We start from the raw sequence: 21,171 nt of genomic DNA, 5'->3' as shown, positions 1-21,171 counted from the left end.
CTTTAGACATTAAGCTCGTCAGGAGCCAAAGTTTGTCACTTGAGTCAAAAGTTTCTGCCACACGTCGTAATCTACTCTCTCTTCCTCCTCCCTGCAGCAGTGAGGAACGATCGGAACAAGAAGAAGAAGGATGAGAAGAAGCAGGAGTGCACAGAGAGCTACGTGCTGAGTCCCGACACGGAGCGGATGATCGACAGGGTTCGCAAGGCACACCAGGAAACGTTCCCCTCTCTCTGCCAGCTGGGCAAATACACTACGGTCAGTAGCATGATGCTGTGCAACATGTGTGTCCCTATATAGTGTTGTGTCCTGTGCAAGTTGTAATGACATTTATCTGGAAATATCTGAAAATTGTCCTCATCTCTTTTCAGACTAACAGCTCAGAACGACGTGTATCCTTGGACGTAGACCTGTGGGACAAGTTCAGCGAACTCTCCACCAAGTGCATCATAAAGACGGTGGAGTTTGCCAAGCAGCTGCCCGGCTTCACGACGCTCACCATCGCCGACCAGATCACTCTGCTCAAAGCCGCCTGTCTGGACATCCTGGTAAGAGCAGCATTTTTATTCACAAAGTTTCCGATTTTTAAAAATAAGTACAGGATTGGTTCAAATGTCGGTTCCTTCTCTGCTGTCCCCAGATACTCCGGATCTGTACACGCTACACGCCAGAGCAAGACACCATGACTTTCTCAGATGGACTCACGCTAAACCGAACCCAGATGCACAACGCCGGCTTCGGCCCCCTCACCGACCTGGTTTTTGCCTTTGCCAACCAGCTCCTCCCTCTGGAGATGGACGACGCAGAGACGGGGCTGCTCAGCGCCATCTGTTTGCTGTGTGGAGGTACGGCAAGCCTCCTCAAAAAACTTACTGAGCACTCTCTTTCTTTATTAAAGCCGGACTAAGAGAGTGTCACCCCTGTCTGTCTCTGGATGAAATAAGCAGTAGGGGTGTCTATGCTGTGCTCTTTCATTGAGCACCACCTAGTGGCTAACTGTGATTATGACAGCGGGAGATCTGTTGACACCTTTGTGTTTCTGTACTTTGTGTGTCTCGCCACAGATCGTCAGGACTTGGAACAGGCAGAGAAGGTGGACGTCCTGCAGGAGCCGCTCCTGGAGGCGTTGAAGATTTACGTACGGAGGAGGAGGCCCCACAAACCGCACATGTTCCCCAAGATGCTGATGAAGATCACCGATCTGAGGAGCATCAGCGCTAAAGGTCCGTGGTCCTCAATAGTGTTTATATGTGAATAATGCTAAAAAGACTATTGTGTTGAAGAGAATGAATGAATGTAAGCTGACGTTTTCCCGTCTCTCTCTCCAACCCTCCCTGCAGGAGCTGAGCGTGTCATCACCCTAAAGATGGAGATCCCCGGCTCCATGCCCCCTCTCATCCAGGAGATGCTGGAGAACTCAGAAGGTCTGGAGAGCGGGGCGGCGGGCAGCCGGCCCAGTGGCGCCCCTCCGGGCAGCTGCAGCCCCAGTCTGTCCCCTAGCTCTGCCCAAAGCAGTCCAGCCACACAATCGCCGTAGTAGCGGCCCACCTTTTTTATTATTATTCCTCACGACGCTCTCTGTCTCCTCCCTCGACGTCCTAAAGAGGAGGGGCGAAGGATGGGGGGGGGGCTTGACCCTGACTGCTGAACACAGGAGACCGGCAGAGCCAACCTCCTCCTTTCCTACGACACAAATCCCCACCTCCTGATCTGCTTTCCCCTCACTCTGGAGCACCGTTCCCGATGTGAGGGGGGGTAAGGCCGGGGCGGGCCGGGGCAACAGGATGCCTCTGAGAGACCACACCGTAAACACTGCTGATGACGTCTCCCTCCACTCTCCCCCCTCCACTGCTGCTCCCCCTCCCACTCCACCTTTCTCCAAAAAAGACTAATGGAAACAAATCTGGATGCAGCGGGCGACCAGCTTCGAATGGAACCGAGGGTGGGCGGAGCACCGCGGGACAAATATATGATCAAGGACATAAAGACTGACTTGACAAAAAAAAAACACCAGACACTTTTTTTTGTTGTACTCCGAGGCAGACTGCAAGCTTGGGACTTGTCAAAAGACCCCCCCTCCTCAAAGACTCTGGGTCTTTTTTTTCCAACTTCGAAAAAAAAAACAGATTTCGTACAAAAAGATATATAAATATATATAGAAAAAGTTAAGGAACTATTGTGATCGACATGTCCAGGGAAAAGAATGGCAAGGTTGAAACGAGGACATGTTTTTCTGAGATTAGAAATTGTTGTACTCCTCCACTGTTTGAATCTTTTCATACCCATCGAGAGTATTGAGAGAGACCTTTCAGTTTTATCACATTTGTACATTATTCCGATTAACGAAAAAGCAAAAGATGTTGAAAATTTCTCTCCAGTCTACACATGCAAACACACACACACAAATGTGCACAGAAAACAAGTCGCAATGAATATCACCTACTATTCCAGGTTGGATTTGTTTTCCTTTTTTTCTTTCTTTTTTTTTTTTTTTTGCTTCCAAGAGAATGGAAAAAAATGATTGTATGAACTTGGTTGTATGATATGGTCACAGGTCCTTTCAAGAAATCAGATTAATGAAGATTCATTATTAAGGTGTATTTTAAGTAGCCTTTGAGTTTGTGTATATAAGCTGTATTCATTTCTTTAAAACTATGAAGAGTTTTAGGCTTCACCTGATTTTTTTTCTTTTTTTTTTTTTTTTTAAGAATACCTTTTATGTGTTTTTGTTTATAGGTTTGTGATGCAAGAAAAAAGACATTTTGAGCACATTTTACTGAAGGAAGTTCTTTCATGTTTTGTGTCCTACTAAATACTGGACAGACCCTTAACCAATCACTGGCTGTTCAGAATGTGGCTTTCACGGACAATTTCAACCCCCTGCCCTTCACTTTTAAAACATGTTTTTACATACAGTAGAATGACAAAGTAGCACTCCAGTCGGGGCATAGCTTTTTTTGGCCATGTAGCAGAAAAGAGATGGTGTTTCTGAAAAATGGTGAGCCGGGTTCAGGTGAGCCGCAGCAAGCTCAGCTTCAAAGAGAGTTAAAAAAATGTGAAGAATGGTGTACATACACACTGTATTAAACACAAAGTGATTCTCAGTAGTCTCTGAATGGATCGATAATCTGTAGTGGATGGGAAAAGACTAGATTGTAGTGATGCCTCTGCTCTGTCGGTGGTCAAGTGGCAAGTGAAGGTCCCAAATGTGATGTTTGTCGACTTAAGTCCTCACGAATCTCCCCCTGGCAACCTGTGGTAGAAACGAAAATATGTGACTTTACGCCGGATCCAGAGCAACCTCGCACCCTGTGACTCACTTTACGCCAAAACGCCTTCACCGTTAACACACGTTTCATCTAGACCATCATTACTGTACACACGCCAATGTCTCAGGAAGGAATCATTTTTGTGTGCTTGGCCTGTTCTATGTTCTGTGCTGCACCCCCCCCCAAACCCCCAACCCCTCCACAGACACACACTTCTGCTACTGAGCCCCTGTGTTTTTTCACTTGTTTCTGTTCGGCCTGGCAGACCAGGACTTGTGCAGAGAGACACTTTACCCCGACCCCTGCAACGTTACGACATAGGATATGCCAGTGTGGAGTCTCTCCGAGTCGTTCATGATGTGTTCTTTTTTTTTTTATTTGTACGGTCAAAGCTGCTTTCATCATTTAGGACTTCACCTGTCCAGAACAGCGCACAACTTTTCCCTCCACAGCTAATCTGGAATAGCAACAGACACGCCGTCAGTTTGAGAATTATGGAATATGTTGCAATTTTGTCAAGATTATCAAGCGACTTTGGAAAAAAAACAACAAAAACAACAAAAAAAAAGATCAAAAAATAAAAACCAACATTTAATATTAAATGTGTTTGTGTTGTTCACGTGTGTCATTCTTTTCATTCTCTGCTACAGGGGGCGTCTTCATAACAATGACCTTGATCAAAATGAGCATTAAGGTTGGATTAAAGTGAAACTTTATCACTAAAGTGTAACTTTTGAATAAGAAGTAACACGTCATTCCTCTGAAAGGTTTCTTCACGAGCCGTAAAACACACCCCATGCTTAAATCAATACACTCAGGGGTTTTCAGCCTTACTTGGTCCGATTTAACCAGTAGCCTAGTTCCTGGTGGCTAATAAAGTTCTAAATGTTGGATATATTGCTGTATAAAATACATTACAGAATGAGTTTGCTGACTTTATGGGTATGTTTTCGCAACTGCCATTTGAGTTAAAGTTACAAAGACGGGAAGGTACAATTAATAATTTTGGACAGCTTGAACGTTGTTGGAACTTACGATATCTTCAACAAACAAAACACTCATTTTGGACCCGCCAATAAATTTTAAATGATTAATTCACTGTCATAATTTTTTTTGAGGAAAATTACTTTAATTCGGCACCTTTCTAAAAGCTATATGGATGCATTATTTTTCAAAAATGATTCGTCCACATAAAAATGTTATTAATACAACCTTTTACAAGAATAGAATAGAATATGTATTGGAGAAATGATATCAGAAACTCATACATCCCGAACCTGTTTTGGGCTGGATTTACAAATTATTGTATGAGATTTACCTCTACTATATTATATATATATATATATATATATATATATATATAGTGCACAGTACATTGATTATTTTCTGAATATGTTGTGCTCACCACTGGAGTTGGTGTCGAGATGAAGATAGACACAAACATCAAAGAGTAATTGTTACTTGACGGTGTGCACTAGGTCCAGTCAGACAGATCTGTACTTGACTTTAGGCCTGTAATGGATTGCTTCCGATAGTTGTCACACCTAATCTGACAACTGTCTAGAATCACATGTTGACACTGAAACAAGCTACATGCATTGCACAAAAAATGATTAGAACTGAATAATTTGAATTGTATTAGCAGACTCATGTTGAGAGCATATTATTGCAAGTATGGGCCTAACATTTTTCACTAACAGTTTTACATCTTAAAGCAGAAAAATCACAGGTGTAATTGATAACATTAATGATGGCTCTGTTCCATTTAGGTGTCTCAGTAAACCAAGCCAATATACCAATATACATAATATCAGGGCCCTGGAACTTGAACACCCTCATTGGAATAAGATAAGATAAGATAAGATGAACCTTTATTAATCCCCGGGGGAAATTCAGGTGTCAAAGCAGCAAAGTGCAGATACAGAGGTACAGGTGTACACAAAGATTATAAAACAATAAATAGAAATACAGAATATACATAGTGAATGGACATAGCGTGTACCGTCAGTCAGTAAAAAAATGTAGTGTACAATAAATAGATGTAATATGTGCAGTCTATAAAATGGTATATGGGATGTAGTGTAAAGTAAGTTTAAAGTTTAAAGTGCACCAGTGGTTAGGAGAGGTGGTTGCAGATAGTGCAAATAGATGCAGGTAGTCCAGATAGTCCAGATAGTGCAGTTTTCATGTGGGGGTCAGCCTCGGTTGTGGAGCCTCACGGCTACCAGCAAGAAGGACTGACCCAGACGCTTTGTGTTGACAAATTGAACTGAAGGTGCTCCTCATCATGAATGCAGCCCTTATTAATTTTATGATTTATACCTGTGCTTTTTTTCTCCAATTAATTATTTCTTTATATAATAAATAATAACTACTCAATACTCTTACATTGTGTATGTTAAACCCATGAAACAGCGGATAATCTGGATGTAGTTGTGTCCGTGTCTGTAGATCCATTGAAGGAGTCTGCTGGGTGTTTGGAAAATAGGTCCATCTTTATCAAATCTTATAGAAGTTTGAAACAAAATGAGAATTACAATTATAATTTGTATAACATATATCTTTTTTTTATTGTGTTATAAAGTGATTACAAAGCAAGTGGAGACATGTGCAGGGACATATATAAAAAATACCAAAATATATTTTACGTAGAAAGACAAATAACAAAGTACAAAAACAAAACAAAACAAAAACAACACAAGGGGATAAAAGAGCAGGTTGAAGAATGTGTGTGTGTGTGTGTGTGTGTGTGTGATGTGGATAATGGGTGTGTGTTTGACATTGAATGAGGCTAGATGGTCATTTATGACATATATCTACTCTTAAACACATATACTGTACACATGCACACATATCTACACACACATACAGCTATCCTTCCTTTTATGTGTAGAGCATAGGGGGAACAAAAACGAAACCAAAAGAAAATAAATGATTAAAATATATATATAATACAGTATATATACATACATATATCTTTTTTTAATCTCTGGACAAAATTAGAAATGCCCAAACCTTATTTTCATGAGAAAGCTCAGTGATTAGGGGCTATCTAGGAAAAAACTCAAAGTATTACGCCCCGCCCTCTGTTCTACTTGTGACGTCACAACCAATCACAATCCTTCGCGCGGAATTTCAAATATTTTCAAATCAGAGTCCCTTCACCGAAGTGAGATTGTTCCGCCAAATTCGTAAACAAAATAGTCCCTGTCAATAAAAATGCAAGTTAAGTTTGATATTGAGAACAAAATAGAAGATTAAAACGTAGTGACATAAATAACACCTATTCGGTATCACAAAACATCAGTTAATCCTTGTATTTCTAAAAGTTACTGTGTGTTTGTAGTGTGTGGCGGAGTGATACTACTATGTGGAAGCGGTGAGAGACGTCAGTGGGCCAAGACTGTAAGGTAGCATCCGTTAGCCATTCGTCGGTGTTACACTGTAGGGTACGGTAGGATATATCAAATGTACCTTTAGTCTGATATGATAATATAGTACAATTCCTTTTAGCCACATCCCAGGTAGATGTTTATGGATTTCCAGAAGTTGACGTGTCTTTGAGCAGGACTTTCAGGTAAGACTATAACGCTTAATGTACACATGTTTATCCAGGCTGTCTGTGCTCAGTAGTAGTTAGGCCACATACACGTTGGTTAAATTATAGCTAATTTAGCGTTACACGTTTCACTGAAAAGTCATGTTTTGTAGTCATTAAACGTTGACAAACTGTTTCTGACAACAAAAAAATATAATGTTACCATCGTGGCGACATTACACGTGGTGTGTTTTAACTTTAACCTTACTCACTATAACAACGAGCTGTAACCATAACGACGAATTGCGTCAACTGTTAACCGACAAATATATATCATTAGCTAACTAAGTCAAGTAGTTAAGTTACTAGAACAGGGGTCTCTAAGCAACCTGCAGCTCTGGAGCCACATGTGGCTCTTTAGCTCCTCTCCAGTGGCTCCCTGTGGATTTATAAACATGGAAATGAATAGCCTAACTGTTTTTTGTTTACATTTTAATTTGTATTTATCATTGTTGTAGGTCTATGGTACAACAGAGTATTAGGGCCACATTGAGGAAAAACAATAAATCTGAGATATCAGGAATAAAGTCAGAAGTTTATGAGAAAAAAAGTTGTGATATTATGAGAATAAAGTCATAGGTTTATGGGGAAAAAAGTTGTAATATGAGAATAAAGTCAGAATATTATAAAGTAGTAATTTTACGTGCTATTTTCTTTTTTTCTTGTAAAGTTATGACTTTATTCTCCTAATATTACAACTTTTTTTCTTGTAATGTTATGATTTTATTCTCCTAATATCACAACTTTTTTTCTTGTAATATTATGATTTTATTCTCCTAATATTACAACTTTTTTTCTTGTAATGTTATGATTTTATTCTCCTAATATCACAACTTTTTTTCTTGTAATGTTATGATTTTATTCTCCTAATATTACAACTTTTTTTCTTGTAATGTTATGATTTTATTCTCCTAATATTACAACTTTTTTTTCTTTTAAAGTTGTGACTTTATTCTCATTACCACCTTTATTTCTCGTAAAATTATGACTTTATTCTGTAAATCTCAGATGTTTTTTCCCTCAATGTGGCCCTAAAACTCTATAGTACATTTGCATTTAGGTCACTGCATTAGACTTATATACTATATACTTAGACTATAACCTGTGTTACCTTCATCACAATGCTCAAATGTTTTGCGGCTCCAGACAGATTTTTTTGTTTTAGTTTTTGCCTAAAATGTCTCTTTTGATAGTAAAGGCTGCTGACCCCTGTTCTAGACATATCGTTAAGCATATAAATGGTGGTTTCTCGCAGACACTTGTGTTTCTGGGAGGCTTCTTTTTCTAACTATAAAATGTTAACTTACATTCTCCTTTTGTATACCTAACCTTAACCAGTTGTTGTTTAGCTAGCTAGCACTCTGTACACTTTTTGACACTTGTGTTTTGCTTAATGTTCCCAGGTAACGTTACGAAAATGCCACTGCATGGTAAATTAGTCGTGATAAAGAGGAGTGGAGGAGAAGGGACAGAGTTGCCTCTCACTGCAACATGCTTGTTTGGAAGGTGAGATCAATAAAAATGCATTTTGGTGGCTATAATGTTAGTTTGTCATGTGATGTGTTAATTTCATATATGTCATATAAATCTCCTCTTTTCTCTTTCATCTTAATTGCACTAGTTTTCTATTAAGACACATGTCTTTAGAAAGCACATGTTATGTTGGAGCCAACATTTACTATGTGTAGCTCATGGACGGATGTGCTATAAAAAAAAACTTTGGTCTGGAGGCGGGCCATTTGCTGGTGACGTCAGAATCTGATAGATAGATAGATAGATAGATAGATAGATAGATAGATAGATAGATAGATAGATAGATAGATAGATAGATAGATAGTAACTTTATTGATCTTATCAATTACTTTATTGATGTGTGTATTGATGTATATATATATGTGTGTATACTTTACTTTTAGACCACAGGGCATTTAATTCACTCCTTACGAACAAGCACCACTTGCATGCAAACCTAGTTACATTCCACCTAACATGTCTCTTTTATTGACACGTTTGTTTCTTTGTGGTCTTACAGGAGTTCTGAGTGCGATATTCGTATCCAGCTTCCTCAAGTCTCCAAGGAGCATTGCAGAATTGCCTTGAATGAAAATAAAGAGGTAATGACACATTTTTGAACATGACCACATTGTCGCAGTGTTTCACCTTAAAGACGACCTATTGTGCTTATTTTCAGGTGCATACACACATTTTGGGTTTCTACTAGAACATGTTTACTAGGGCTGTGTATTGGCAAGAACCTGGCAATACGATTAGTATCACGATACAGGGGTTATGATTCAATATATTGCGATACTGTAAGTAAGGCGATATATTCCGATTTCTTTTTTTTTCTAATTTTAGGAAAACTGTCATAGTATAAATTACACACCACCATATGCATAAAATCTTTTTTTTAATGCAATCAGAACAGTATGATCTGCATTTGCATTTATCACAGTCCCTGTAAAATCCAACATCATAGCACTACTTTGACATACACTGAGAGGGCGCATCGCTTTGAAAATGAAAAAAGTATTGACTAAACTGTAAACTATTAATTAAAAATTAATATTGTTTTTGAGAATCGATACAGTATCACAACATAATATCGCAATATTCGTTTTTTTCCAATATTTTCGTACACACCGAATGTTAACATGCTTTCATTTTCAAAAAACGCTTTACTTTTCTCATACCAGCTGTGCTGCTGCACCTCTTTTTAGGGGTATACCGATGTCGGGTTGATACTGGCTCAAATAGCTGGATCGGATATGGGTGGGGCTGTTCTATTCAATTAATTAATTAATTTAAAGTTTTGACCAATTTGTTGCTGCTTTAAAAAGGTTTACACTCGAATTGTAATTCCTGTTCATTTTTAAGATTTTTTTTACCAAGTTGCTGTCGTGCAATTTATTATTTTTATAATAAATATCAATTCAGTAAATTTATATCTATGTATTTATTTATTAGAAAAGCAGTGTTTAAGTCAAGCCTGAGGTTGCCTTACATATAAAAGAATGATCACAGTCACTTCCACACAGTAAGGCTTACATCTTATTAATTAAACACTGGTATTGGATCGGTACTCGGTATCGGCCAATACCCAAAGCCCAAGTTTTGGTATCGGGTCTGAAAAGGTCAGATCACTGCATCCCTACCTCTTTTCACCCTCTGTTTGAAACACTCTATTTGATCTCCCGCCCTGCCCTCCCGTAAAGCCCAGTCTGCTCTGATTGGTCAGCTGGTCCACTGTTGTGATTGGTCAACTGAACCAGACTCCGCTCTAACTAGCTTTGTTTGAAGGTGTGGCAAACTAGCTGTTATGCAGATGTGTTACTTGATGACATCACCACGTTACGTAAGAAAAGGCGGGACTTCAATCAAGGCGTTTCAGACAGTTCAGGAGCAGTGTTTCTGTGGGGGAGAGTAACTCCCTTCGGTGTGGACTTTGGGCTTTGTAACTTTGCAGACCTTTTACATGCACAAAAAAACTGTATAAAAAACTAAAGGAAAGGGAAAAAGCATAACCGGTCCCCTTTTAATAGGATATCTACGACATTGAGGAATTGTTATTGAAGAGTCACATTAATCTTCATATTTTGATCATCACAATGTTCATTTTGTAGATATTTAAATCACTTCTGAATTCACTGCGAGTAATCTTGACCTAGATGGAAGTAAATGCTTAGCTGACACTGGTGTTCTGCTTTAAGCCACTTTGACAGACAGTGTTTGAGGTGATGTTTGTTTGTTTGTTTGTTTGTCTCTCCCAGGTCATTTTGACAAATTTGAGCTCTTCGTGTCCAACTCGTGTCAACGGAGAGACTTTGCTGCAGTCTGAGTGTTTGAAGCATGGAGATGTGATAACTGTATTTGATCGTTCTTTCAGGTGAGTAATAAAGGGAACATTTTGTAGCCTCAGACTTTTGGCTTCCAATGTACCCAGAAAAATTTGTTTGTGTCAGCATCTGCCCTTTAGTAATAATATGATCTTCAAGTGCACACATTTTATCGACAAATGATAATGCAAACATGCCATACATTAACATCAAAAATCAGTGGTTGCTACACTTTGTACAGTGTGTTTACTTTTGCAAGAAGGTAATGCCCCCAGAACAGAACAACATGCATCTGAATTTCACCATCCACTCAGTTAACTGAAAGATTTGAGCATAATCTGCTACCACCAAACCTCACGCCATTTCATTTCCATAATTAATGTGCCATTTAGATATCTCTCTCGCAAGCTGCAAAGGCTGTTTCTACTGTCTCTACAAGAGTTTTACAGTAATGTGGCCCCACACTCATCATGTTTGGTTTTATTCATGGTTTCACCTCTCCTCAAATTCACCAGTGCTTCCAAGAGCACATAAAATCTAAGTACAGGCAGAATGTATTTAAAGAGCACACATACCGGAGGCAATGAAAATGAGCAACCCATGGTTCCGTTTCCCAGATGTTACCATTTTCATGACAGATGTGAGGTCTTGCCTACATTTTCTTGCTGATTTTTCATTTCAGGTTTGAGGCCCCTCCACCACCCACACCAAAGAAGAGACCTGCCAAAACTGAAACCGTCAAAGTAATTAATGATCTTTTAGAGCATTGCAGCCTTCCCAGCGTCTTGAAATTGCCTACACTCCTGATTAATTTGATTATCCCATAAATGTGTTGATAAAAATGTCTCATGCCTAGGTTCTTCAAGATCAGCAAGTGGGGGACACAGTTGCCACTGAAACTGGAGAAAAAAAGATCCCTGAAGTGTCCACAGGTGAGACTTTGTGATGGTGGTTCTTCTGAATTAGCCATTTTAGAGTGCTATATTTGAAGATAATGTTGCGAAATTAACACAGTGTGCATTCCCAGAATTGGTATTTCTGTTGCAAGTGATTAAACATGATAGAATAAAATTGATGTGAAATGTTTTGAAAAATGGAGATACAAATCATTGCTGTGAATTTGAAGTACAGAACCATGAAACAGAATAGTATACAAGTCTTTGCAATAATTGTTTTCATATTTAGCTTGGCCGATGAAACATAGGACACATCAGTAAAAAAAAATTTTGTAGCCCTACTCTAACCCTGTCCCCAACCCAATCTGTTCAGTTTATAGAGATTTGGTGTGTGCAGTTTTTCTCCGGTTTCTAGTCTAACACTTGTTTGTTGTTTTAATTTTATTTACGCTATAAGTATACAAGCCTTTTTATGTTAAAGGTCTGTTTTTTTGCTCATTTGTAGACCCTCATCTGAAAGATGGAACTAACAATGACAACATCCAGCGATCCCTGGAGAAGACTGTGGAGGTGGAGGCTAAGGGGGATGATAGCCTGCTGCAGAGCAAGACCGCTTCACCCTTCAGCGATCTGTATCAAATGATCAAACAATCCCTGGATGTCAAGACCCCTCGGAAATCTTCTGCCAGCGTGCTTCAAACACCTACCTCAAGGTTTTGCACTCCAAAGCCTTATTCAGTCAGGAAAAATGATGGAAAACCCGTCATTTCCACAGAAGACAAAAGCACTCCTAAGAAGGATGAAGCTATAGTCCCTCCTGTGGCTGATGAAACCAAGGGGGAGGCTGAAAATGTAAGCAACGGGACCCCGAAGTCTGTTAAGAAGCAGAGGAGGTCCTTCCAGGTTCCTTCTACTGAGATGGCCAAATCTGAAGCTGAAAATGCTGCCAAACCTGAAGATGAAAATGCTGCCAAGTCTGAAGCGACTTCCCCCCAGAAGAGAAGCCGTACACCCCCCAAGAGGTTTACTGCAGGTGAGGTTATTGAGCAAATTTCCGCAACGCCACCAGTGAGACGGAGAAGCAAGGAGGCCAAACCTGCGGTGACTGAGGAACAAGAAGAGCAAGCAGCTACTTCTCCCAAAACAGATGGTCTTCGAAAGGCATCACCAAGGAACTCTGGGAAAGTAGAAAAAGGTAATAAATATTTTAATCCATCCATTATTTCTTTGAATTTGTTAAGTGTGTCAACCAGAGTACAGTAATTATTCAAGCATGTTATGTTAACATATTTGTTACTGACGTACAATCATGTTTTAAATTAATTTCTTAGTGAAAGAGACGTCCAAAAAACGCAAAAGTGAAGAACTCGGGGCTGACCTGCCCGCACCAAAAATAAAGAGGAAGCGGGTTTCCTTTGGAGGTTTCCTGTGTCCTGAGTTATTTGACAAACGTCTGCCTCCTGACTCTCCACTATGCAAAGGGGCCAGTCCACGGAGAAGCTTGGTTGTGTCTAAACCCAATCAGTCACTGCTGAGACGAGCATCAGTCATTGGCTTGCTACAGGTAAGCATTTAGTGGAGGATGATGACTCTAGTAGTTTGACACAACATTTAGAATTGTTATCCATCATATAATCTTATTTAAAATGTATGTTTCTTGTAGGAGAAAAAAATGAGGACTCCATCACCTAAGAAGTCACCGAGTTCCAAGAATGCGTCTCCTAAGACCCCAACACCTGGAAAGACAACACCGAAATCCAGATCCCCCTCTCCCAAGGCTGCAACTCCTGCAAAGAAGTCGCCAAAACCCAGGACCCCCTCTCCCAAGGCTGCAACTACTGCGAAGACGTCACCAAAACCCAGGACCCCCTCTCCCAAGGCTGCAACTACTGCGAAGAAGACACCAAAATCCAAGAGTCCATCTCCTGCAAGGGGAAGGTCTCCCACTGTCCAGACTCCCAAAGTACAAGGGCGCTTCTCTGTGTCACACATCACCACACCGTCTCCAATCGCAGAAGTTGATGTTTCTGACCAGTTGCCTTCAGTCACTGAATCACCTAAAATAACCCAGAGGAGGAAGAGCACCTCACGGGAGACTCCAAGCACTGCAAAAGTAATACGCAGAAGAAGTGGCATTTCACGGGCATCTATGAAAGGTATGTTTCAGTTGACTTCGACTATTATAAAATATTTCCTGATTTTTGATGATCTGTAGTTTGCTCGGGGCCTCGCCTTTTTATTTATTTATGTTGCATATTTTCTTTTTTGTGTGTCTCCTTTCAGTCAAAAATTCCTGGGCAGACATTGTGAGATTTGGACAAACTAAGGCTCAAGTGGCAGCTCCAGCTAAAAAAACAGTCACCAAAAAGACAACGAAGAAGACTGTGTCCAAACCACAGGTAAAGTAAAATACTGGTTACATTTACATCATTGTAACAATTAGATGTTTTTTTTCTAGTCTTGCAACAACCATAACTTGTTTGACTGGTTTTAATCAAAGGACTTAAATTATTAAGTTTACTCATACTGCACGTCAGCTGTTACTGTAATGGATTTATATCTTGTTGTGATGTTAGCATGGTTATCATTTAAAACAAACTACAGTGACCACGTCTTTCTCAATCTTCTCAGACCCCTGCAATGAAACTCAAAGGCCTCGTCAGCACTGGACATGCAGATTCACCGGTTACCATCGTTGTGGGCAGAGCTCACAAACTAACAGTTGTACATCCAACTGGTGCCGCACCAAAATTGGTCACCAATGTTGCGCTCTTTAAAAAGAACATGAAAATGGACGAGGACTTGACTGGTAATTACCCATTTTCCATCCCAACAAATGAGAACAATTGTTTTTGGTGATGTAATTTGGACTTCAATATTGCATCTGCTTATATTGTGTGTTGTGTTTTCAGGAATTTCTGAAATGTTAAAGACTCCTGTAAACCCAAGGAAGGGGAGATCTGTAATCAATGAGAACAATGCTGCAAAGACGCCAGCGGGCACATCTGTGGTGGAACCATCAGTGTTGAACACACCAGAGGAGCCAGGTACAGTGTGTGGTGTGATTGTTTACTGGGAGAGAACCAAAGCATGACGTTTGTTTTCTGCAAAATCACTAAGGGGTAGGGATGGGTATCGTTAGGATATAATCTATACTACCACTCGTATCAATACTCCTTAACGGTTCGGTTCTTTTATGGATACTCTTTATCGGTTCTTTTTCATAACTAATTAATTGCTTTTTAATATACTATTTAAAAAAAAAAAAAAAGAAGAAGAATAAATTCAGAACAAAAGTAGAATGTATTTATATTTTAAAAATAACTAAATGTTGTTTTAGAGCAGCAACAGTCATGTTTAGAAAAACAAAGTCACTATATATACTCAATAATCACACTGGAAACAAATCTAACATGTCAATAAAATAAATCATATTCCTTAGTGAAGTTGAGAGAGAATGAAGAACACAGACATCTGTCGGTATCGGTCCTTGTTCCTGTCCTTCACTGATGCAGGTACCGCTGGTAAAAAGGAGGGGCTGCTTTGTCTCAGCCAGCAGATCAGTTTACTAAGATACGTGGCAAACTAAGCTAAACAAACACTTTTCTACAGGTTTACAGGTTTATGTTTGTTGAACAGGTGTATTGAGAGAGCAGAGGTGATAAGAAATTACACCAAAACGTCAGAGATTATAAATGCTCTGGTCTTTGTTAATTTAGCACCGGTTCCCTAATAAGGGGTTTGTGAGATTAAGCCTATTAGGTAATTAGGTGTTAAAAAATGTGACTTATTTTACAGGTGAGATGATGGTGTCTCCACTGAGTGTTTCGTCTGCAGTAAAAGACCGAAGCTACAACAGTGAGGCAGTCCAACGCCTCCTTGATGATGATCAAGAGTCCAGCTTTGTCAGTGACACCCCTGCCCTGGATGATTCTAGCGAACAGCAGTGCCCAGATTTGAAGACGACCTCTGTAACAACTCCCAAACAGAAACCAGAATTGCCAGAGTGTCTCACTGGAGGGAAGAAGATCATGAAGACGCCAAGACAGAAGGCTGAAGCTGTTGAGGACCTGAGAGCGAAGATTTTGAAAACTCCTAAGCAGAAACCAGAACAACAGGAGTGTCTCACTGGAGTGAAGAGGATCATGAAGACGCCAAGACAGAAAGCCGAGCCTGTTGAGGACCTGAGAGGGAAGATTTTGAAAACTCCTAAGCAGAAGCCAGAACAACAGGAGTGTCTCACTGGAGTGAAGAGGATGATGGAGACTCCAAGACGGGGGGCTGAACCTGTAGAGGACATCAAAGTGGAACTTCTGACAACTCCCAAACAGACGCCTGAACAACAAGAGTGCCTCACTGAAGTTGAGACAATTTGTGAGACCCCACAACAGCAGTCTGCACCAGTGGAAGGCATTGAGGGACTTCAAGAGCTCATGGAGGAGCCAGTGACTGAACCCACAGGACAACTGGAGACACATGAGGTAAACAATGAACTGAACACTGCAAAAGGCTTTTTATTAGGATTGTAAATCTCTTTCACATTACAGGAAGTCATTTGGTCGAATATGAAAAACAAACATTTTTATTAAGAGTGTCAGGTACTCACAGTTGAGCAAGCTGTATTTGCAGTTTATCCTTTCATTGATAAAACACTGGACATTGAGGCTTATTTTAAGTTTAGACTAAAATCTGTGAAATGTAATCTGTCAAAGTGACTGCTCATTGTTTTTTTTTCTCTTTTCTCTTTTTTTTTAACAGATTGCCGATCAAACGCCTCTGGATTGTGATGAAGACGTAGCAAAAGGTTGGTTCTTAGGTGCGATAAGAATAATGTTAGATGAATAATAAATTACATTAGTGATTATGTAAGCTAAATTACATTGATGAGCTGATTATTTTTATGGTTTTAATTGTCTTCTCTCCTTGTATAGAACTAGACTTTGCCCCCAAGGAGCAACAAGATGATGTGCCATCAGATGTCGTTGATGATGTTCCCCAAGTTGACATGGAAAAAGGTATGTTGACTAATATTTATCCCTTTAATTGGTTTGTTACTTTAACCTGAAAACTTGGGCTTTGAGAGATTTGTTTTCTGAAACGTGGAAATTCTGCGTATTGATATACCTTACGATATACAAAGTCTGCTCTAAAAACTATAACCATTTTTAAAGTAATTTTTGTCCTAATAGAAGTCGGACTATCTGAAAGAATCATGGCACAAAAATACTTGTATTATTAATAATAAATATTTCAACAGCTAAAAACTACCACAACTAATTTTTCCTGTATTTTTCTTATTTTTGTATATATTTCTTTGTCTTATTTTAGAAGCAGATGCAAATGAAGTTGTCGTTGATGACCACTTAAAGGAGGAGACAAGTGGGCACGATGATGATGAATCATTAGATGTCGTGGAAACTGCAGCTGTAGAGGACAATTTATCTGTGGAACAAACTAAATTGGACACAGTAGATGAGGGTGTGTCCGAAGAACAGCCTAAAGTGGACACAGTAGAGGATGTGTCTGAAGAACAACCTAAAGTGGACACAGTAAATGAGGACGTATCTGAAGAACAACCTAAAGTGGACACTGTAGATGAGGACGTGTCTGAAGAACAGCCTAAAGTGGAGACAGCAAATGAGGATGTGTCTGAAGAACAACCCAAAGAGGACACAGCAGATGAGAAGTTATCTGAAAAACAGCCCGAAGTGGACACCGTAGATGTGGGTGTATCTAAAGAACAGCCTAAAGTGGACAACGTAGATGAGGACGTATCTGAAGAACAGCCTAAAGTGGACACAGTAGATGAGGACGTATCTGAAGAACAGCCTAAAGTGGACACAATAGATGAGGACGTATCTGAAGAACAGCCTAAAGTGGACACAGTAGATGAGGACGTATCTGAAGAACAGCCTAAAGTGGACACAGTAGATGAGGACGTATCTGAAGAACAGCCTAAAGTGGACACAGTAGATGAGGACGTATCTGAAGAACAACCTAAAGAGGAGACTACTACTGGCAACGTCACAGAAATGGACACAACTGCCACAAATCCTGTCCATGAGAAGAAACTTGGTCGAGGCAGAAGGGCAAAACCAGTGGAGTCTAAAGCAGCTGATGATAAACAGGAGGCAGCAGAACACTCTGAAGAACTTGTCATCCCTGCTCCAGTCAGAGGAAGAAGAGGCAAGAAAACTGAAGCTGCAGCACCACCCGCTGTTAGAAAACCAACAAGAGGCAAAAATGCAAAGTCTCAAGAAAGCACCTCTGATGATCAACCTGAAATCGAACCAGAGAAAACTGTGGAAACACTGGTGACTGAGGTTCCCTCTGAAGCTGTGAGTGATCAGACGTCTCCAGTAAAAGAAAATGCACCCCCTGCAGAGGAAGCTGTCGTGAAGCCTGTCAGAGGGAGGAAAACTAAACAAACACCTGTTGAGCCAGAGCCGGAAAAAAATGAAGTTGCGAGTGATGCTCAACCTGAACAGTCCATTCCTGCTCTTGGAAAACCCAAAAGAGGGAGAAAGACCAAACCTGATACTGTTGAACAAAATGAGGTGGCAGAAGACGCAGTCGTCGCTGTGGAGACCAAGCAGCAGTCTCAGCCTCCAGTCAGGGCTAAGAGGGGAAGAAATGCCAAACAGGAAGAAGAATCAGTTGAGACTACTAAATCCCAGGAGCCCGCTACAAAATTAAGAAGAACCAGGAAGGCAGAGCAAAATCAAGCTTCTGGAGATCAAGCTGAAATCGTCCAAGAGGTTAAAACTGAAATGGTACCAGAACCTGAGAGAATGGAAACTACTCCCCAGGCTCCTGTAACCGAGAGCCTGCCTGAAGTGGAGACGGCAACTTGCGAAGTCTCAGAAATGGTTGCAGCTGTCGTTCAGAAGAAACCTGGTCGAGGCAAAAGGGCAAAACCAGTGGAGTCTAAATCAGCTGATGATAAACAGGAGGCAGCAGAACACTCTGAAGAACTTGTCATCCCTGCTCCGGTCAGAGGAAGAAGAGGGAAGAAAACTGAAGCTGCAGCACCACCCGCTGTTAGAAAAACAACAAGAGGCAGAAATGCAAAGTCTCAAGAAAGCCCCTCTGATGATCAACCTGAAATGGAACCAGAGAAAGTTGTGGAGGCACTGGTGACTGAGGTTCCCTTTGAAGCTGTGAGTGACCAGACATCTCCAGTAAAAGAAAATGATTCTGCACCCCCTGCTGAGGAAGCTGTCGTGAAGCCCGTCAGAGGGAGGAAAACTAAACAAACACCTGTTGAGCTCCCTCAACCAGAGCCAGAGAACAATGAAGCTGTGAATGACGAGCCTCCAACAGAAGACGCTCAACTCCAAAAGTCCATTCCTGCTCTTGGAAAACCCAAAAGAGGGAGAAAGGCCAAACCTGATACTGTTGAACAAAATGAGGTGGCAGAAGATGCGGTCGTCGCTGTGGAAACCAAGCAGCAGTCTCAGCCTCCAGTCAGGGCTAGGAGGGGAAGAAATGCCAAACAGGAAGAAGAAAAGTCTACTTCAGTCGAGACCATTAAATCCCAGGAGCCGGCTACAAAATTAAGGAGAACCAGGAAGGCAGAGCCAAACCAAGTAGAACCAAGAGAAGAAGAAGTCAAAGCTGTTGAAACGGTTGTCCCAGAGGAGGCTGAAGCTCCAGTAGTTGCTGAACCAGTGAAAATGACTGAACAGGCTACAAAACCCAAGAGAGGAGGGCGGAAAGCTAAACAAGATCCTGAGAGTGAAACCCCTGTCGAAGAGGTCCCTGCCGTCAGCGCCACAGACAAACTCAAACGGGGTAGAAGAGGAAAACAAGCTACTGAAGAGGATGCGGTCACTGCTGTAGTACCAGAGGAAAAACCTGAAGAGCTGGAGACTGAAGAGAAGAATGAACCAGACACTCCAGTTATTAAGCAAAGCAGGGCACGGGGGGCCAAAACTGCTGTGAAAAGCAAGGTTTCAGAAGCTGTTCCAGCCAAGAGAGTCCGTCGAGGTGCAGCAGGTGAAGAGACGAACGCAGAATCCACAGTCCTGGTTTCAGAGCCTGTGTCAACTCCAGTAAAGCCAGCCAAAAAGGGGAGGCAGGCAGCAGCAAAGCCCACAGCTGATTCAAGCAGTGCTGTGGTAGAAGACACAAAAACGTCTAAAAAAGCTGTCAATTGGAAAGCAGACTTGGAAGACGTTGAGATTCTAAAAGCAACACCTGTAAAGGCAGTTCGAGGTAGGAAGGCAAAACTTGGAGGCCAAGTCGACACTGAGAGCAAGGAGGCCGACAAAACTGAAGAGACGGATCTCTCAGACAACGTTGTTGAAGCTCAGCCCGTCAAGAGAGCCAGGCGAGGGGCAAAGGTCGCTGACAAAGCAGAGGTGGAAAGTGTCGAGGCTGACGCTCAGCCGAAAACACGACGAGGAAGAACGGCAAAGAAATAAAGGCATTTGTGTATATATATATTCTTAATCCTTATGACCTTTTCCTTTTTGTACTTGGTGTTTTTATTAGGTTGTATTGCATTTTAGAAAGTCGTTTTCTAAACTGAAAATTAAGCACTGCTTTTTTTTCAATACCGCAGGGAATCTTGTATTAACCATTTCATTTGTGACAAGTTGTATGTTGGTCATTGCTGGTTTTACAAATATTTTTATGGTGAAAAAAGTGATTATTAAATTTTTTTTGTACAATGAAATAATGTGTCTGAATTTGTCTTTTTGTACCAAACATTTCTCTGGTGCATCTACATGTGGGGTTAAAATGACTGAGATGGTAATACACCTCAGCCTATTTTGGGTACAGTTTCTACTCTGGTGTCTGGGCTCTACTATTGTCGCATTTTTGTCAGTTACAGGAGGCGTTTGAAGATGAGAATGAAAAGGGAAATGAAATTACATTTGCTTTCATGTGCAGGAAAAATAAAAAGGGGTTTATTCACAGGAAGTAATACACTACTTTCTAAGAGGGCTAAGTAAAAGAGTGAGGCTGGCAAATGTAAATTGGTAAATGGACAGATTTATAAGAAAACTCCACAAAGCTTTTAACCAAGATTGAGCCATAATGCATACAGAAGCCTGCTTTTGCAGAAAATGTGAAACAAACATTAAGCTTTGATTCTCCACCAACCAGCATTACAGAATGGTTATTTTAGTGTAGCATTTACCACTAGAGACATTTCAATCCATTTGCTTGGAAATTGCAAAATAATACTTTTTTTCTAGACCCCTTTCAAAAGACTTGTTAAGACATATGACAGATTGAAAAAGTATGCAATAAAATCAGTGCGATAATAAATTTGAATAAATTACACTAATATTAAACTTAGTTAGAAATCAGCACAGAAGTGACAAAAAGAAAAGATGCATATTTACCACTAGAGACATTTCAATCCATTTGCTTGGAAATTGCAAAAATAATATTTTTTTTTTAGACCCCTTTCAAAAGACTTGCCCTTGTTCAGACATATGACAGATTAAAAAAGTGTGCTATGAAATCAGTGCGATAATACATTTGAATAAATTCCACTAATATTAGAAATCAGCACAGATGTGAGAAAAGAAAAGATGCATATTTTATTTCAGGCTTTG

General features: G+C 40.4%; 2 protein-coding genes across 11 annotated transcripts in view; both read left to right on the top strand.

The window, feature by feature from the left end:
- Positions 1-3,885, top strand: part of raraa (retinoic acid receptor, alpha a) — a 167,180-nt gene extending 163,295 nt beyond the window's left edge. For 8 of the 9 annotated variants that reach the window (XM_037754392.1, XM_037754390.1, XM_037754389.1 and 5 more), the window contains 5 exons: positions 98-258; positions 372-548; positions 641-845; positions 1,065-1,223; positions 1,341-3,885. In XM_037754392.1, coding sequence (XP_037610320.1) covers positions 98-258; positions 372-548; positions 641-845; positions 1,065-1,223; positions 1,341-1,537 — 899 coding nt within the window. In that variant the 3' untranslated portion in view covers positions 1,538-3,885. The remainder of the gene's footprint in view (positions 1-97; positions 259-371; positions 549-640; positions 846-1,064; positions 1,224-1,340) is intronic. The other variant, XM_037754386.1, reaches the window with a different exon arrangement.
- A 2,759-nt stretch (positions 3,886-6,644) lies between these two features.
- On the top strand, positions 6,645-20,282 carry mki67 (marker of proliferation Ki-67). 2 transcript variants are annotated; one of them, XM_037754952.1, is made up of 16 exons: positions 6,645-6,846; positions 8,271-8,373; positions 8,900-8,981; positions 10,638-10,753; positions 11,386-11,446; positions 11,560-11,635; positions 12,105-12,794; positions 12,931-13,163; positions 13,263-13,755; positions 13,883-13,998; positions 14,231-14,408; positions 14,512-14,646; positions 15,398-16,080; positions 16,358-16,403; positions 16,531-16,614; positions 16,934-20,282. In XM_037754952.1, the coding sequence occupies exons 2-16, from the start codon at positions 8,285-8,287 to the stop codon at positions 20,023-20,025; spliced, it is 6,174 nt and encodes a 2,057-aa protein (XP_037610880.1). In that variant the 5' UTR covers positions 6,645-6,846; positions 8,271-8,284; the 3' UTR covers positions 20,026-20,282. The 2 variants fall into 2 exon arrangements, with proteins under 2 accessions (XP_037610880.1, XP_037610878.1); XM_037754950.1 differs by having other exon boundaries at positions 16,928-20,282.
- The last annotated feature ends 889 nt before the right edge of the window (positions 20,283-21,171 follow it).

This window comes from Sebastes umbrosus, chromosome 20 (assembly GCF_015220745.1).
Source record: "Sebastes umbrosus isolate fSebUmb1 chromosome 20, fSebUmb1.pri, whole genome shotgun sequence".
Classification (NCBI taxonomy): Eukaryota; Metazoa; Chordata; class Actinopteri; order Perciformes; family Sebastidae; genus Sebastes; species Sebastes umbrosus.
This window is presented reverse-complemented; position numbering and strand designations above follow the sequence as displayed.